We start from the raw sequence: 19,251 nt of genomic DNA on the forward strand, positions 1-19,251 counted from the left end.
TTAAGCCTCAGAGGTTATTGCATTCATTAGTCAAGAAAGAACTGAGTCCTTCTCTTGGGATAATTACTGAAGAACAGGAGGAAACTTATCCAATCAGAACTTAATCTAAATTTTAAATTTGTTTTTGTTCTCAGATCAGAACGAAACTTAATACTGTTCACAAATTTTACAAACATCGTTTGTGGTTTGTTTTAGCTCGTTACAGAACAGATGGTCGGTGTTTAGACAACAGAACATTATAACTGGAAGAAAGTGGGAGAAAGTTTATGTACAGTACTAAATTATAATGGCATGTATATTTTCTGAGTGAGATCTGTTAATTGTGACATCTTGGTAGAGCTGAAGCAATCATTCGATGAATCACTTAGTCAATAGACAGAAATTTAACTGGCATCTATTTTGATAATCAGTTCAGCTAAATGGAAATGCTGTGTCTTTTCCAGGCATACAGCCACGTAACCAGGTTTCTGACTGGCTTTTTAAATATACTGTGAGAGCAGAGGGTCCACATATTCAAAATAATTTAATTCAAAGTCAGATTGAAACTGACAATAAGTAACCTCTATAAATATAAAATAGTTTTTTTTTCTTTACAGAGCAGTCAAAAAGTCAGGAAGCAGCTGAATGATTCCTGTAAAAACACGCTCTGACTTCCTGATTTACCTGACTTCTCTCGTTTGCTTGTTCTCTCAGTGGAGGAACCTTTTCGTTCGTTATGTGCCATAAAGCAACAGATGGGTGGTGCCATATTTTTGGCCTGCTTAGGGTCATTCTGTTGCTGTCTCAAAAATATGAGGTTCTGATTTGTTAAACCTGCAATAACTGATTTATTTTGGCCATTAGAGGTGGAGGAGGGTAATACATCGTCACTTTTTACATTTACATGGCAAACTTGTTAACAAACACTGCTATTTACACCTCCAGCAGTCACGGAGCAACATTATCATTCATTTGGAGTCATGTTCATGGCCAACGTTCCCTTTATTTTACCTCTGTATCTGTTCTCCACTCAAATCCTGAGGGAAATATGTGGCTCTTAAGCTGTTAAGTTCTCCACTGCTTCCCCCAGGTAATCTTTAACTGTGTCTGTCTGCTGTTTGGTGCTGAGCAGGTCACGTACAGTGGCTGTTTAGAGCTTTTTCTTGGAGAACAGCTGCCTGCTGCTGTTCCTGCTGATAAACAACGAGCTGAAAACCCACTTGTAAAACTGAGGTGGAGCTGCAGAGTTGGGTGATAATTCTCCATAGGTCGATCCCCTTCATATAATCATTTGATAAATTATTATCATAGAAATATTGATTATAGGTTTTTTGATGCTCTAATATTTATGCTGCACCGTTTACCAACACAAAATGGGCAACAACAAATACTAAATGCTACTGTGTTAGCAGGTAGAATAACTGCTAAAGATTAACATGTTTGTTTGTTTGTTTATAATGGATAAACTTGGTATTAATGCTTCTCATTCATTAATTCGTCATTACGAATTGAGCCTGAGTTGAGATCGAAACAGTAAATTGGGGTTTTTTTTAGATAAAAGGCATTAACACAACGTAAACATGCATGAACTACAAGTTATGTAGGATTAAATGTGCAACAAAGCAACATCTAGCTGTTCAGCAGCTCAGGAGCTGGAGGCTGAAAAAGACAAAAACACTTCCCTCTGTTTGAAGTGTCAGTAGAAAGAAAGGAAAGTCTGTCAACACATATCTCTGACTGAATCATCTGCACATCTAATGTAAATAGAGATATTTTTTTTTTCTACAGCAGAGCTTTTATTACTTTATTTTCTAAAGAACAAGAACCGCCCAAGTGTTCAGCACAGACATCATCTGTCATGACATGTTTTTTTTTTTTTTTCTGTACAGCACGGACTGTGCCAACCTTTGATTTCTGAGGTGTCAAGCTTGTGTGATTGCAGGGACAATTTGACAAGCAGGAGCCACACTGAGAGTGAAGGGGGAGTGACGCCTGAGACTCCCTGTGACAGCCTGTTGACGCTGGGGCACCACAAAGAGAGTGGCGACAGCAATTCACGGGGGGGACAAACCATCGATAAGCTCTCAAAATGTTCAAATCACTCGGGTATGGACTGCAAACTTCTTTCATTCACAGGTTTAGGGAGAGGAAATTGGTTATACCCCAGGTTTTTTTTTTGTTTGTTTTACAAAAACACAACAGATTGCAGGGGGACAAGTACCTGCAAGGAATCTTGGTTGGTTTGGGAGCTTTATTACAACAGCAATAAACTACATTCTCCTCTTCAGATTCACATCAGTTCAGTTGGACCCGTATGAAATACAGTTCACAGTAACTACATACACTGTAAACGAAGGACTCCAAATCATTTGTTGAGCAATAACATGCGTGTTTGAAATTGTGGATTCAATTCTCAGTCATGTGGCGCAACTTTTCTCAGTTAAACTCATTACGTCACTACCATAGTTCAGTCTCGTTTTTATCTGTTTAAGAGGATTACACCTGCCCTTTTGTCTTAATTAAAAAAAAAAGAAAAGGCATGAAACTGTTCAAATTCAGCTGCTGTGCTTTAAACTGGAATTAAGAAACAGGATCACGTTTCGCCTGCTTTGACCTCCCTATGCAGGCTGGCTGATCACATTAGAATCAGTTTTAAAATTTATAAAGTATTTCATGTCACCTGACATCTACAAAGCTGTAGTATTTTGTCCCATTTATCGCGTCTTTGCTTTTATCTGCTTCTGCTTTAGCTGCTCGACTCACTTTCTTCCTTGTATTTTACTTCTATTGTTTTTCTTTCTTTTTGTTTTCATGAGGTGAAGGGCTTTGTTGGGAAAGGTGCTCTATATATAAAGTTTATCATTATAATTTTCCACCTGGAGCTTTTCTTAGCTGAGACTGTCTGAGGTGCTTTATTAAAAAATGGGGAAACAGTTGTCAGCGGTTCCGCCTTTGCCTCTACTGACCCCACAGAGGTTTACTGTGGCTTCATGCTGAGGTGGAATGTTTTTCATTACTCTGAGTGAAAAAAAGCTGGCCCAGAGGGCTGCTGAGTGACATTATAAAATAATAATAACGATGCCTAGGATCATGAACATAGATATATCTATTCTCTCAGTCTGAGAGGCTCTGAAGTGTCTGAGGGAACAACAAATCACAAACTGTGAAAAGGACAAATTTTAACTTTGATGACTGAACCACAAGGGAGTGTATGTTTTTCTCAGAGCAGCCAAGATTAAAAACTGTGACTATGACTGATGTTGTATACAGTGCCCATGCAGATCTGGTAACACTCTTTTTTTCCTATGTCTTGTACATTTCTACATTTCTAATTCAAAATTAAAGTGCGACGATTTTGAATGTTCATGCTATTTATAACAGTCAATAATTGTTAATAATAATTCCAGCTCTGTTGCCTGAACACAGTTGGCAAAATTACTGTCTGATCAAAAATAAAGCAGAGTACAAATATTGGAAAGCATGTGCTGCCAACTTTTGATACCAAAACAGTCCTGAGCTGCGATGTGCAACACCAAACATCAGTCTTGAAAATGCAAGAAAGCAACTGTAAAAGCAAACAAGGCAGATGGAGAGAAAAGTGGCTGAAATCACAACCAAATGGATTTTTCTTTCCTTGATGAGTAACGTAGCCATTTTGCACCTGTGTTGTGCCGGCACATCACCAAGGCTGGTCCAGAACAACATGCCACACACAGGGCGGATGGCACGAAGCAGTATTCAAGTGGAATTCATGAACTGTGTGGAGACACAAACACACACCCCAGGTCTCCCACGTTCCTCCCACAGTCCAAAGACATGTGGATTAGGCTAATTTGAAACCCAAAAAATTGCCTGTAGGTGTGTAACAGGCTCACTGCCGGCTGGCACAGGAAACCTTAACAGGCAGAGCAGGAACATTGCAAACATATATACTGAACTGTGAACTGTGAAGAAACAAGAGAGCAGGAGGGAAGAGACAGCCAGACAATTGCCCAATAAGCACCATGTATACATATATACATATATATATATATATATATATATATATAGAGAGAGAGAGAATATATACGCTTTTGCAATAACTGTACAGAAACAGGATTTCATTCCTGCGTGTTGAATCTCAGAGTCATTAAAAGTTTTGTTCACTTCACTAACATTTTCCTCTTATAGCATCAGCCACAGAACGCTAAAGAGTAGGAGAGATCACTGACACAAGCAGCAGGCTTTGACTTCTGGAGGGATTTTTATCACCAACGTGAGATACACTGGAGATTATCCTGTGTGTTTGATTTCAAGATGCCCCGAGTCAACAATCTGAAACCACGCAAACGACATCTCCTTCTCACAGAAACACAGAAGAGCAGCTATTCAGTGCTGAGAAGGAGGACGACGCAGCTCTGAGACTCAGACTCAGACTCCGATCAATGAGACTCCCACTAGCAGACCTACTTCCTTTTAGCTGCAGGAGCCAATAACTCTATTAGCACCCAACTCACACGTACCATGGGTGACTCGATGCCCCTCTGCACCAAAACCACACAATCTAGTGAAGATCCCAATTAACACTGAGTCCTCTATTCCAACAGCAACAGTCTGCCGCTCACCTAGAAAGATATACATGACTTTGTCTGCACACTTCCTCTGCTGACTTTTGTTAGTTAGGCTTTAAAACTGAATATCTGCCGATACGGAGTCTGATTCAAACCTTCTACTCACCTAAATATTGATTGAACATGCTGTGCTGTCTGCTGCACTGAAATAACATTGGCACACCTTGTTTTTCACAAGCTTCTTGATCCAAATATTGAAGGTCCTGCTTTAAAACTATAAAATCAAAGCTATAAAGCTTAAATTATTGATATGAAGTGAATGAAAGTTTAACAGGGAGAATGCAACTCGTGAAACTGATGTGACGTGATTGGCTGGAGGGAAGACGTATCGCTCTGTTGGAGTTGTTGGACCTACAAAAACATGATATTCTGACATTCTACATTCTGGTATAAAAGTCAGATGTGCTACACACACATCCACAAACCCCACCTCCATACCCTTCCTTCCTGCCTTGCTATTCGCTACTTCCTGTGTAGGCATTGAGATGTAAATCACGCACACACACAATCTTAAAACATGAACGTAACTCTGATAAAAAAAAATAAGGCATGTATACTTTAGAATACACACATGCACGATATTCCAGCAGCCTTACCGTAACAATAAGGCCCCTCTCCTGGAAGTATTTGACCAGAGGGATGGTGTTTTGTTTGAAGTTGGTCAGGCGGCGGTCGATGGCCTTGGGGTTGTCGTCGGGTCGTCCCTGCTGCTCGGCTCGCTTCTGCAGCCTCTCCTTCAAGCGGTGGTTGGTGCAGGCCAGGAACACCACCAGGTCAGGAGTGCAGATCTAAAGGGAGAGAGAGGAGTGTGAAACATCACAGCTGATGCTATGCCACTCCGCTTAACCTTCATTCATAGGCGATTTTCATGATCTGACCCTGAGGAAACTCCATCAAACCAGGGAACAAGCGTGAGGTTAGGCTCAATTTTAAATTACTATGCCCTCAGGTCAAAATGTCAAAACTTCAATTCACACAAGAATAAAGACTTCACTGTCGGTAAGGTCTGAAAAGATTGAATATTCTTTTTTCTAAGAGCAGAATTTTGAAGTCCACCACCTGAATTTCCACTGGATTGAAACGCCATTAAGATTTAAGATTGTAGCCCTGAGAATGATGGTATAGTTTTAATACAGGTGGGATTGTGAGTCAAACAGGATGATACTGTACTCACCCAACAGAGATGAGAACATTATTACCTGCCACACAGACGGCTTTTTTTTTAGCTGGCGCTCTGTGTTTGCCAAACATAGGACAATGACGCTGCAGACGACCACATGAAAGCATTTGAAAATCAGTTTCTTTTTCGTGACATGAGTAACAGCAAATGACTTTAAAGGTGCGATCACACATGCAGCCTTTTCCATGACTGTGACGACAGTTTTCTATTTAGGGATCAAACATGAAGAGGAGCCAGTTACGAAGTCTAATTCAACAGCTCAGGATGTAACATTCCCTCATATCATCCGTATGCATGAATAATGCTGTTATTACTCATTATTCCTTGTAGCTGTGGTTGGTATGGTTGGATATGGTACCTATAAATATTTATTTTCTCGTTTATTTATGTTTCTGTTTCACCTGAGCTGCTGCACGTCTTAATTTAAAATTTCTAGAATCAGGAGATGATGAAATAACTACGACAGGCCTGTGGTTTCTGTTGCCAAGTTATAAAAGAGGGCAAATAAACACTTCAGGTTCTAATTTAAAGAAAAAGGTCAGGCAACAGCAGCAGCACTGACTGATCTGCGTAATACAGATTTAATTTGTGACACTCCAATGAGCTTGACCGCTCCTGTTTCACAAAGTCCAATACACAAAGATATTCCTTAGTAACCAATGAGTGTGTAAACCGAACAGACTGACGTGTGCACTGGATATCTAAAGATCTGTCACGGATGCTGTCATCTATCGAATGCAAGCGTTGAAGTGAAATAACTCTATGGTTCTGACCTCCAGTTTTATAAAGAGGTCAGAGTGTTAAATACTCTCCTCATCTTTAACCTGACATCCGCTTAGTCAGCGCTCCACCAGCGGGAACTTTCCACTATGAAAAGCGAGTAGCATATTACTATTTGTTTGTTCTCCTCCTGCGTTAGATGAAATGCACATGACGAACTCTCCAGAGTCTGCATTTGATCTGGCGTTTCGCCAGAGCCAAATATAGCTTGAATGGTGTTGTTTAGCGAGGCCTGTACCTCTCTAGCAACAAGACTTTTTGCAAATCAAAGTTTCTGTTTCCATAGTGACCACACTTGTGTCCTTGTTTTTTTTTTCTCAGGTGCTACTGTTAATGTGGAGCAGCACTCAGACACCACAGTTATTTCTAATGAGTTGTAAAAAAAATATCTCCATCCTCACGTTACATCAGAGTGAAAAAGGCATCTATTTAAAACAGTTTCAATGCTTTAAGAACAAAATACTGGTGGCATCTTTGGGCTTTTACACCTGCCAGGAGATTGGACATGACGTTGGCCAATATCGTGGTGTTATCCACGGGAGAATCACTCTCATTCACAAGCTCCTACCCCTACAGTTTTCAACAAATGTTGTGGTGCCAGCAGGTGCTCCAATGGAGCTTTTTGGATAAAGAGACTAATCGTCAAAAAACAGGGAGAAGGTTGGAATACTCCAACAGTTTCTTTATCAAGCTGAAACCCAAGTCTCACGTGGGAGTGTTCACTGGTTTTTGTTCGCCTTTTTAACAAGCTGCAGCCTCATATTTTCATTGAAGGACATGCTTCTTATTTTAAAGGATCTTATCAGCTTTTGACTTTGCTTTTAGTTTTGTTTTTTTTTATTGGACAGAATCCAGCAGGTTTAGTGGGTTTTCTGTGAACGACAATAATAGATGGTCAATGAAAGCTTGTTCCAAAATGATTGGAGTCCAGCAAAGAGTGCTCTCTGTGGGAGAAACTGGTGGCCCAGAAAGCAAAAGGACTTGTCAGCCAATGTGACCATGTTCTGTCCAGTGAATTCACTGTAATGTCCTGAGGTCGGCATCTTTATGTGCCCCTAGGAGAACAAACCGCTACTCCAAGTTTTTCATTCCTTCTGTGATAAGTCCTACTAAAAGCAGACGATAGTTGTTGGGTTTTTTTTTTTTGCTGCAGCTCATTGTGCCTTCGTATTGTTCCATGTGTGTTGATCTGTTGCCTCTGACATATAACTACCTTGCCTGTGAGTTCTGAAGTTGTGTGTATAGCCTGGGTAAGCTGCAAATTAATTTCCCTCTATGGGATAAATAAAGTTCACTGACTCTGAATCTGCTGGCAGTTCTGTCAGCGATACTATCTCTTGCTTAAAGGCTAGGAAGCATGTGGTAGTCTTCATCACTAATACACACACAGAGTCCTAAATAAGGTGCATAAGCAGGCAGATGTTGACCTGATCGCTGTGCCAAACATGACAGCTAATACCCTTTTAGGGATGTTTTGCTAAATGCACTCGATCAAAAGGGGGGAAAAAAAAGATGCTGAGAAATAAACTGATGGCAGCGATTCAAGCAGTGAAAATGTGGCTTCCTGTTGTGCTTCAGAGGAACGTCAACATCCTTTCTGAAGCAAAACCTTAGATACATAATCCTGATACTGCCACTCACAAAATACAGCCTTTATATACTTTCTGACGTTTGAGGAATTTATGTGACACATTAATATGGTTTATTTTGTAATGCAGTGACCAAGTTTTGTATTTAGTTTTGTGAACCAGGCCATGTATTAAAAAAACAAATCTGATTACAGTTATTCATTGTTAATGGAGCTACTATTTCCTGACGCTGACCTTCTCTGGTGTTTATACCAGTTAAGGCTGGTACATGAAGAAAGAGCTGAATATGGGCATCAGTCCAGAGCACTGTTTGCCATTGGTTAATTTCGTTCTGTTCAGCTCTCTGAGCATGTGGAGCTGCTGACTATCAGACGTCTCAATCTGTCTCCATAAACCCAGCCGTTCTGGGGTCGTTTCCTCTCTATCTGCCAGCAGTTCTCATGGAGGACGGCAGACTTTCATTCTCACATGTCTCAGCGAGGTTTGAATGGCAAAAACCCTACTTGCACAAACAAACAAATCTAAAGCAGTGCACATAATTTCAGTAAATTTCACCACACGTACTTGGAGGCTATGGAGACAAAATGCTTGAGCAGGGAAAGGACACATTTGAGAAGCTGAAAGTAGAGAAAATTTGGCATTCTCTCTTGAAAAAATGACTTATACGATTAATCAATTGTCAAAATAGCTGCACATTTATTTTCTGTCAGGCCACTGACTGAGTAGTCGACCAATCATTTCAGCTGTAACTTGACTGATTAATAGTTTGGTTTATAAAAAAAAGAAAAAAAAGCCTGTTGCAATATGCTAGAACACAAGGTGATATCTTTAAATGTCCAAAATCTAAAAAAAAAAATCACTTTTCTATAGAATAAAACCAAGAAACGCAGCAGATTCTGACATTTAGAACCTGGGTACATCAAATATTTGGCAATTAGTCTTGTAAAATGATTAACCGATTGACCAAAATAGTTGCAGATTCATTTTCATTTGCTCAACCAACTGTTTAATAAACTTTCTAGGCTGTTACAAAGATTTAGGCAGTTGCCTTCATGTTAAGATTCTTTGTATAGTGGATAAGTATGTAGGCGTAACCCCACAGGAATCAAAGTTGTGTTTTTTTTTTTTGTCTGATTAAACAAGAGCTTTGTAAGCTTTCTAGAAAAAGAGTTATATAACACCACTGTCTTTGTAACTTCCCCTTAAGCTTCCAGAAGTCTCACAGGAGGAGGTGGATGAAACCACGTGCACTTGCAATATGCAGTAATTAAATTCTTCTCAAAGCGTAATGTGTAATTTCTCTCTGATGTTTGAAAGGAGTGTGCGGAGGGAGTAATGACGTCCACACTGAACACACTGCAGCACGGCAAAGCATCTGCTGCTCTGTTTGTGCCACTTTTTCATCGCCATCATGATGGATGGTTATTTACGTGATGACAAGATGACAGCTTCATGCAGCAAACTGATCAATGGCCAGTTGGCAATGCCTTGTTCTTTTTGTTTTGTTTTTGGAATGATCGGTTAATCATTTAGTCTATGAAATGTCACAAAACAGTGAAAACGGCTTGTTTTCTCTGACTAAACGACATAAAACAGAGAAAAGCAGGCACATTTGCGAGGCAGTAACCAGCTCACGTTTGTTATTTTTCCTCGATTAAATACTTGATTGATGATTGCTCGGTCACCAAAATTGGTAGATATATGTGTGTGTTGTGGATTTAGACACCCACTCAGGAAGCTTGACAGGGATAAATGGATAGACAGACACCTCCAGAGTCGATAGGAGTGTTTGGCAAAAGGCTTGAGGGGAGGATGAAGGGATAGACGGTCTCTCCGGGCAGCTATAAAGGGGAGCAGGACGACAGTAGCAGCCCACAGGAGCAGCTCATAACTGGCTGCTGTGATGTTGTAAAGGACAAAGTGGCAGCATGGCGCGAGGGGAGACTGATGGAAATGGATTCTGTGGGTCCTCAGAGGATTACTCAGTCACTCCTGAGCTCACACAGCTCTGGAGAATATAGGATGCAAAATAAAGTACTGGACATCTAATTTAATATTGTAAGTCTTAAACATACAAACAAAAAAAAACCCCAATATTAAATATTAACGCTAGGCTTTTTATTTGATTGTGTTATATTCCACAATATAAATAAAAAAATATATTCAGATCAATCTTGTGGACAACTGGTAATGTGAATATATTTTTTCACCACTGTCACTGTGTTCAAACTGTCTCTATCAGCACTAATTTCCCTCCCAGGAATCCAAACTCCTGTAGTTTCATTCTGTAGCTGAGTGTGTTTCTTTCTACCCCTATCTGTCTTGAGCCTTCATCTTTAATCATAGCGGCCTCTCTTTCACTGTCTCAGCCTTTCTTCTTCTCGCGACTGGCCCTGGTCCACAAGTCTCGAATGTTGTGCTGCTGCTATTGATGAATAGAAGAGATCTGAGTCGTGTCTTTAGCAGCCTCACTGGGAGGGTTAACGACAGGTTCGCTTGCAAAAGGAGTTTCCGGCATTTTACTATATCCAGGTGCAGTTGTTGCCTGTCCAAATGATTAACTAGTTGATTGACAAAATATTTGGCAGAATAATCAGGAAGTAAAATAATAATTAGCTGCAGATATGACTGCACTTACTTATTTTACTCAAATAAAACCTGTTCTTTGAAGCTGACAGTGACAATGTGAGATCTGGACTTGCTCACCCCCACAAGTGGTCTCATCCTCAACAACACCAGGTCTCAGCACCTTAACTCGTCAAAGAAAACCACTGCTATTTTCTCTCTTTGCTCTTGAGTCGAACAAAAGGCCCTTTAATAACCAGTTGTTGCTTAATTTGATTGTAAATCCCAGGCATTACTGCCTGAGTGGTCATCAGCTCCTGTCCAGTCATCAATGACTGCATGAGATGTTTCTGAGCGGTTGCCAGGACACGATTATAAACACTACTTGTACACATGTGTTATCTATGTCATTTAATCTCCAGTGAACTTCCTCAGCCCCTTATCTAACCCCAGGAGCCCATTTGCAAACTGTCATCAACCCTTTTAGCAGTCCTTTTATGCAACACTTTAAATAACATTGTGATAATAATAATAAAAAAAAACCTCTTTGGCTGAATCAAATTTCTGTGATTATCTATCATGAATTGTAATTTACCAAATTATAAGATGAGAGATGGGAAGATATTTTAATTATGAGACTTTTAGGGTCCTTGATTGTGAAAATGCCTGTAAAATTCTCAAATAATCAGCCACAAATTTGAGTTAATCACTAACTGCATGTTTATTTTTTTCAGTTTACAGCTGACGTAGAGACACTGAGGGAAGGTACGTATAATCACATCTAATCTCCTCCATGTTTGAAACAGCTGGAATTGCTGATTATAACCATAGTAATAGCTCTGTTGTGAGCTTTATCAAAGAGTGGTGTATGTGTGTGATTGTGTGTGTGTGATTGTGTGAGTATTGCCTGGTTAAAAATCCCTCTCTCTGTACATGAGGCAGCCACATATATCATCTCATTTCTTTGTTTTGTTTCCTCGGGCAGCTTTCAGACAGGGACTGTACTGTACTGAGTAGAATCTGTTGTCAGGTGAGGTGGACCGGGATACAGCAGCAACCACATTATGAGCTCTCATAACGCACATACTTGGCCTTTTCACAAAAAGAGGGAGAAAATGTACAATTACCGGAGAGACGAGAGAATACATAGAAGACATGAGAGAGGAGTGTGTGATGAGAATCCTTATACAATGCCTGGAACAGTTTGGTGTGCACTACATTAGGTATGCTGGGAAGATTCAGTGAAAAATAACTATTTCCAATCAGAAAAACAAGCCTGGAAGAAATTAATGCTAATTTATGACCTAAAAGTAATGTATCTGTTAATTACCTATCAGTGATTTTAAAATCTAGCATTGACAGTTCTGTACTGAGGCAACCAAAATCTTCTGTGGTGACAATTTTAAACTCCCACTCTAATAGTTTTTCTTGAAGTTTTCTCCAAAAAGCCCCTCTAACCGCATTTTGGTTCTCATGGGACACTAAAGCTTCCAATTCTTGTTCAGCGTAATACACATTTTTAGACCTATCTAGATGCAAATAAACTCTAACTTACTTTTACTAGAAAAAAAAATAGCGTTTAGTTGCATGAAACAAACGATGATGATGCTAATCTCTGTCAGATCTGCAGCGGATGAGTCTGACGTAACTGTTTAAAACACGGCTCTAAACATGACTCATCCTGATTCATTAATCCACAGCAGTATTTCTTAAAAGTAATACGCAAAGTCAGCAGGACTGTTAAAACCTTAACTGTATTTATGTAGAAATCTGCATTGTTGTGTGTATGTGTGTGCACTTGAGTACATTTGTGAGCATGTGCTGTATGCGCCTGAATGTGCATGTGTTTACGCTTGTGTATGCCTCTGTTTGTTTGTGTCTGCTCACTAATTGGTGAGAAACAAGGAACATGAAGCATAATGCCAGAGACAGAGTTTGCCTTTTTCTGTTTTTAAGTTAAGCGTGTGGAGTAGCCAGACTCCATGCAGCCAGCTAATTGGCCATGGTTGCCTGCATTAACAAGCCATTCACATGAGTTAATTAGAAAGATGATGAGATAAAGCGCAACACCATCTTTGACTAATGGTACCTCCAGAGGAGACCCATCTGGCTTCCTCTGCAGGAGCCCAAACACCCATTTAATCACCATTCAGTGCCACTGGGGAGCTGCGGTTTATACGCTGTAATGCCGTTTGATATTTACATTCATACTCTGCTTCAGTGCTTCCTTAAGTGACATATTAACAAAACACATGGGCATTGATGGAAACACTCACTTCTGCAGCGAGTGAAAGGGCCTCGACAAGCAACTTTGGCAAGGTTGGCGTACATGGAAGTGCACAGGTCATGTGACACCTGGAGGCCTGGAGAAATTCACGATCTTTTGATTGTGAGAATTGACAAAAAAAATCTGAACAATTCCTGCAATATTTGCAACATTTCTCACATCCTCTCATTTTCTGCACAAAACCCTGAAATACCCAAGATCATAAACTACTAAAAAAAAATTCACATTCATCTGAGAACCGTTTATATGAGTTTAAGTAAAATAAGTGGTGTGTGATGAGTGAGGAGGACTTGCCCTGAAGGTACGTGGATCTCCAATTAAACACTTTTAAAGTGACTTAAACTGAGCTCTTTCTAATCTAATGTTGAAAACTAATCATTTGATTGGAGCTTGCGGGCATTGCATCACGGCACAGTGAGAAGCACAAAGGTCACCTTACCGACTAAATACAGTTTCTAAACTCATTTTTCACACTTGCTGGAAACTTATTATCAGTGAGTTGTTTAAACAGTCTCAAATGAAATAGCTTACTACTATCAATAATGTTAATAAAAATTTGATAAACTTGTGACAAGCATCCTTGTCTACAACAAACCACCTCTTGTGATTTGGCTGCAGTACCAATCTGGAACAATGAGTTTAATTACTGTGAACACAGCAAATATTCATTTCCTCTTGGAATATTAATTCTTTCCAATTATGGCTTGAGACACTGGTGTCCATCCCTCTTGTCCCTTATAATGCGGCTAAAATTACAAGATTATGAAGTCAATCTTCACTTGCACTGACCCAGATAGACCCCAACCCTTTCCCAAATCACTCTAAAAGTCATTGAGTGCTCATTTAAAAACTGATAAATGTTAAGTGAGTTTAAACGTGATAAAGAGAATCAATCCCTCTAAAAGCAATCGACCGTTGAGTCACTAAATTGGCCACTCAAGTGTAAAGGATACATTTCCATTAGGGGGCTCCAGCTCAGACAAAAACACTGGCTTTAATCTATAGACTACATCTGTCATGTTGTCCGTGTAACTTCTGTATGTGCATATTTTATCATTTATCTTCCTCACTTTGCTTATTCACACTGACATTAATGACTTCAGTGGGTTTTATGACTGGCTTAAAATACAGTCTTCTCTTGTCTGACAACACTGGCAGGTGATAATTAATTGATCCTGACGGCTGAAAACATGCAGAACCACCGCTGCCAACTAGTTCTTAGTCTTGCTCAAGGACACTTCAGTAGGCCAGACGCTTCACAACAAAAGGACTGAACCTGTCTGCCTGTCAAAGGGTAGAGTCCTCACTCTGAGCGCCACTGGCTGCGCATTTCAGGAACACTGAGCATTGACTTGGCAGTGAAATGGAAAACAAGCATTTCACTGTTGAATAGCTGATCAGCAGGAGCAGATTTAAGGCAATCTTAGCGTTAATGGTGTGAACTCAGGGTCAGAGCTGATATAAAATATTACACACTAGATGAGATCAAACAGTCAACCTGACACGGCGCATTGACTGGTCTGTGGCTGGTCTGTGGCTCGTGTATCAGACGCAAATTAAATGTCTTGGCCATGACACTGTACGGTCTGTCTATAAATGAAAAAATAAAAACATTCCATCAGTCAGTATCTTTGAAAAAAAAAAAAAAAACAGCCTCTGAAACTCCCTAATGTCAGACACTCTTAATAGACCCGCTGCAGACTCCAGACTGTGCTGCCAAAATTTCTCTCCAGGGACCCATATAGAGAAATCTCTGATTTAGAACTTAACTAAGATCACCTCCACTGTAAGTTATTTCTGTTATATTAAAATTCTAATGGTGAAACTTTTTCTTTTTATAATACCTTCAGGGAAATTTGATAATAATGAGATTACACTACTTCTCATTATGAACACCGCGGGGGTTCCAGGGGTTTTAATTTAAAGTCAAACTGAAATTAAAATTTGTTTTTGCTAAGAAATCAGTGTATATATTACACACTGAATATAGTCTCTGTGTTTGTTTTGACTCTAGGACTTGCTTGGTCAAAACTGTAACATTTCATTTAATATTCTTCATTGATAGCAATCCTTCAGTGTCCTCATCAGTTCAGACTCATTCTGTGGACACTGGTCATTTGATTTGTGTAATACCTTTGTGGCCAGCACTAAAAATAGTTGGTAATATGTGTGTACAGGGCGCTGAGATTATAGGTCTCCCCTGTGCTGTGTGTTTTGACAGTCTGATCATTTGGTTATTTTGCCATCACTACAACTGGACCCATGAAAGAGGGCGAATGCTAACACAATGATGAGTGTGCAGGAGCTGCCAGTGACTCAGCAGGTGTTAAAATAACATGAACAGAATGCAGTGTTGGGCAGTAAGGAGCAGTGAAAGGGTTTACAATTTCTGTGTGTGTGTTCAGTGGACAGACTGGTTCAGGATGGGGTGTGTGTGTCTAGCCATGGGTATGCAAACATTCAGGAGTCACCCAGCTAGTTCTCCTTAGGGTTAGAGGGTATGTAACCTTTAGAGTGTGACATTATCAGTGGAATTGTTTAAAACACATCTAATGTTCAAGTAGTAAAGGGACAGATGGCTTAAATTGCCAATGGTACATAACTAACAGCATGTGGGCTTGTTGAAAAAGGGCTTTAGTGTTCTCCAATCAGTAGCGCACCATTAGAAGCCGACAGTGTATCTCCTCACAACTTCAGCCCTGAAATGTCACTTAGCTGCTGCCATGGAAAACACCCACCCAGAGGCTTGTAGCTTAGACACTGTTTCCACAAATATGACGTGTTCACAACTTTGAAAAATGATAAAGTATGCACAGTCACTGTCATTTTAGTCAGGCTTAAAAAAATACAACTCACTGATGCATGATAGATGCAAAAATATTATTATAGTTTTATTCTTCTTTGTCTGAATTTTAATTACTTACAGTTGGGGGATTTGCTCATTTGGGATTAGATAAACTCTCAGTCTAAATGCCCTGACAGTGACCTGCAGACACTGTGCAGCGTCTGATATATCCTGGTGGTGTGACTCAAACAACTGAGCAACCAACACTGCCATCAGTAGATCTCACACCACTGGAGATAAAATCAGAGCGGTAACAGCTTCAGAGTGTGATCTGCAACCAAGTTATTTACATATTTGGCTGGTAGCAGGTGCCACTTGAATTGCTCTTTGTGTGTGTTGGACACAGATAATAACTTTTGCTGTGTACACATCACAAAATGACAACAGCACTCTGAAACCTGTTTGGATGCGCTCCCGTCATGTGTTCATAATACAAATGCAAATTTCTCCTTATGCTGTCAAACACAGTATTTGTCTAAATGACACGTTGATGGTGACTGTCATCACACACAGCAGGGAAATCACAGCGGGTAAGAAAGTGTTGTTAAAGTCCAGTTTTAATTTGGACTGAAGACAATATCAAAAACTTGGTCAAAAATATTTAAGAACGTCAGCAACACACTCCACATGTGCAGAGCTCACCAGTGTGTTGATAGGTTTGTCACAGAGACGAGTTACGCAATTGATTCACAGCTCTGAGCCGAGATTTTCGTGTGTGAAAACCACACTACAGCAGTGAGTCCCCCTCTCAAATGACGGGAGAATCTAGAATCTAGAAGTATCAAAACGCCATTAAAGGTAAGCTTCAGCATTTGTGTAGACCTGATAGAAACTCACCTGGTCCTCAAAGGACAAGGCCTGTCCAACGTCTCTAGGAAACCCATCAATGACGATCCCGTTAGCATCTGGGATCTTCATTATCTTCTGCTTAATTTCAGTTATTGTAGTTTCCTGGAAAATAAATAAATAAATAAAACACAGCAGCATGATTAAATGATTATCATCACCTGACGCTTCAGTTTGTGTGTAAACGTCCAAAGAGCAATGAACAAGATTTTTGCTGCTTGTTAACAAATAATTACCATGTCTGCAGGGAGTTCATTGGATTTTTGATCAATACAAATAACTCAGCCATTGTGCCAGATGCCTGGAATCTCACACAAGGCATTTCAGCTCCAAAACATAAAGCAAAAAAAAAAAAAAAAAAGTTTATAATTGTAATAATTGTAGTCATAATTTGCTTTTCCAGCAAGAGCATGAAGGAGGAGATTAGTTTTGTTAATGGTGTTGCAATTCCCAGTGTAGATTCATCAAGAGTGTAGATTAGTTAAAACCCCTTGAAAATTAATTATGAGTAGCAGATTCAGAGTCGTAAATAAGGTGAATGACGCACATTGGAGAATTACACAATGTAATTTGTCTGTTTATCCAGTTGTACTTTAATATTCCTGAATGCAGCAGAACGACTGTCTTGAGTGCACTTGAGGGCAGAGAGTGCCAGCATCTTTCAGCATCGCTTACTTCCTCATGGCTGGAGGAGGTCAACACGTTCGAATGTATTTCTCCAGGCAGAATGCATCATACGATATGGCAGAGATACATGAGCAATACTCTGATCTAAATATAACATCTGTGGCCGTGGCTGTGGCCAACACTGACTAACACAGACGTTTAATTTCCCTCCAACCACAGGATGTGAGCAGCGGCCCCGGCAGACTACGCAGAGATTAAACCTGATCTCAATTCCATCGAACAGATTAATGTATGTGCCTAAGATAAAATGAGAAAAGCTAATTCAGGAAAAGCCCTCTGAGCCTCTGCATGGCTCGATGTCTGAGCTCTCACAGGAATGCCAGGCAACAGACAATCATCTCTGACTCCACAGAGACAATCTATCTACAACACTATGCCAGCAATCGTACAGCAGACAAGCAGTTGCAGGGAATCATCATTAAAGCTGTATCCCAAATCTCTCCCTTGTTCTCTCATTCATTATTCCCCGCAAAATAGACACTCAGTAGTTTACTTTAGCAGTAAATTGAGATTTGGGATTGTTATGAATCATTGTAGCTGCTCGGTTAGCTCAGTTGGTAGAGCATGAGACTTAATCTCTCTGGGTCGTGGGTTTGAGCCCCACTCTGGGCAGCACTGCCCCCCCATGGGCCCACCACCTGTGGGAGGTGTCGTCGGACTGGTGCATTGTGGATTGGGTAGCAGTTGCATAATCACGCATTTGAGAAACTACTAGCTGCTACAACTAAATAGTAAATATTTTAAATTTATACTTAAAAAATTACTAGTTGCTTTTTAGTTGCCGATTAATTATCTGTAAATGAACTAAGTGGCTAAGTATTGCAGCTCTACTCTTAGTATAAGGTCTGCCAGTCGCAGTTCCACTCTACATAGCAGGGTTTACTTATTCACTTCCGAATCTTTCCATGGAACTGTTCGGACTTTCTATTACATGCTCAGCATGCCATATAAAAGAAACTTAAGTCACTCTTAAGGGCTGCACAGTATAAAAGAGTCTTCAGTTGGTTTTGATAAAGGGTCTGGACCCTTCTGAATCCATCTTAATATAAAGATTTTTCCACAGTCTGAGGATATAAAAGCAAAAGTGCTATCAGGCTGTAAATTTAGACCAGACTGTCAAAGATCCAACAGCCTCTTATGAGAAGACCTGTGGGATGTCTGAGAGAAGTTCAGAAATATACTGAGTCACATGGCCTGCAGTGAGTTACAGACAAACAGCAAGAACTTCAAGTTGATTTGGTACAGTTGGCTGAGAGTCAGTGAAGTGATGCTGTGTGCTTGCTGCATTTTGAATCATTTGCAGCACTGAAATGGCTTCACAGATGAGCACAGTTACACTACTCCAGACTACAAGAGAAAACGCATGGACTTTTTTTTCCCATGAGTCTTTGCTCTCTTGCCAAAAGTTAGAAGGGAAGATTAACGCCAAAATAAAGCTGGAGGCAGCAATCAGTTAGCTTAGCTTAGCAAAAAGACTTAAAACAGGGAGAAACAACTTGCTTAGCTTAATGCAAAAGAAAAAAAAAACTGCCTGCACCTTTACTCCAGAGTAAACAACAATGGCACCACTAAAGGCAAGATGTTGATCAGTAATATGTCTCTCAGCACATCATAAAACAACATTTATGCAAGCCAGTCTATCATCAGGGCTCTTGCTTAAAGCTTCTAAAGCCATTTTTGCCTCATCATTACATACAGAATCATTAGGAAGCCAAATTCTAATCTGCTTTGCTAAACTAATCATGGCAGGAAATTAAATGCCTAACGGCCACAAGTTACTTTATCATATCTAATATGTCGGCAGCTTGGCCTACTTTGTTTATCTCGCTGGTTAGTGATGAACGGCCAGAAGGGAGATGCAGTGTTGTGCCAGACGTGCAATG

The 19,251-nt window shown here is 40.0% G+C and overlaps 1 protein-coding gene and 1 non-coding gene across 2 annotated transcripts in view; one reads left to right on the forward strand and one right to left on the reverse strand.

The window, feature by feature from the left end:
- ak5 (adenylate kinase 5) overlaps window positions 1-19,251 on the reverse strand; it is a 58,108-nt gene that overhangs the window by 29,572 nt on the left and 9,285 nt on the right. The window contains exons 5-6 of the mRNA XM_041054310.1: window positions 16,673-16,786; window positions 5,186-5,377 (exon numbers count right to left, since the gene is read on the reverse strand). Coding sequence (XP_040910244.1) covers window positions 5,186-5,377; window positions 16,673-16,786 — 306 coding nt within the window. The remainder of the gene's footprint in view (window positions 1-5,185; window positions 5,378-16,672; window positions 16,787-19,251) is intronic.
- On the forward strand, window positions 17,908-17,980 carry trnal-uaa. Its single transcript has one exon. It is a non-coding gene; the product is annotated as a tRNA-Leu (tRNA).

The sequence above is a fragment of the Toxotes jaculatrix genome, chromosome 14, assembly GCF_017976425.1.
Source record: "Toxotes jaculatrix isolate fToxJac2 chromosome 14, fToxJac2.pri, whole genome shotgun sequence".
Classification (NCBI taxonomy): Eukaryota; Metazoa; Chordata; class Actinopteri; family Toxotidae; genus Toxotes; species Toxotes jaculatrix.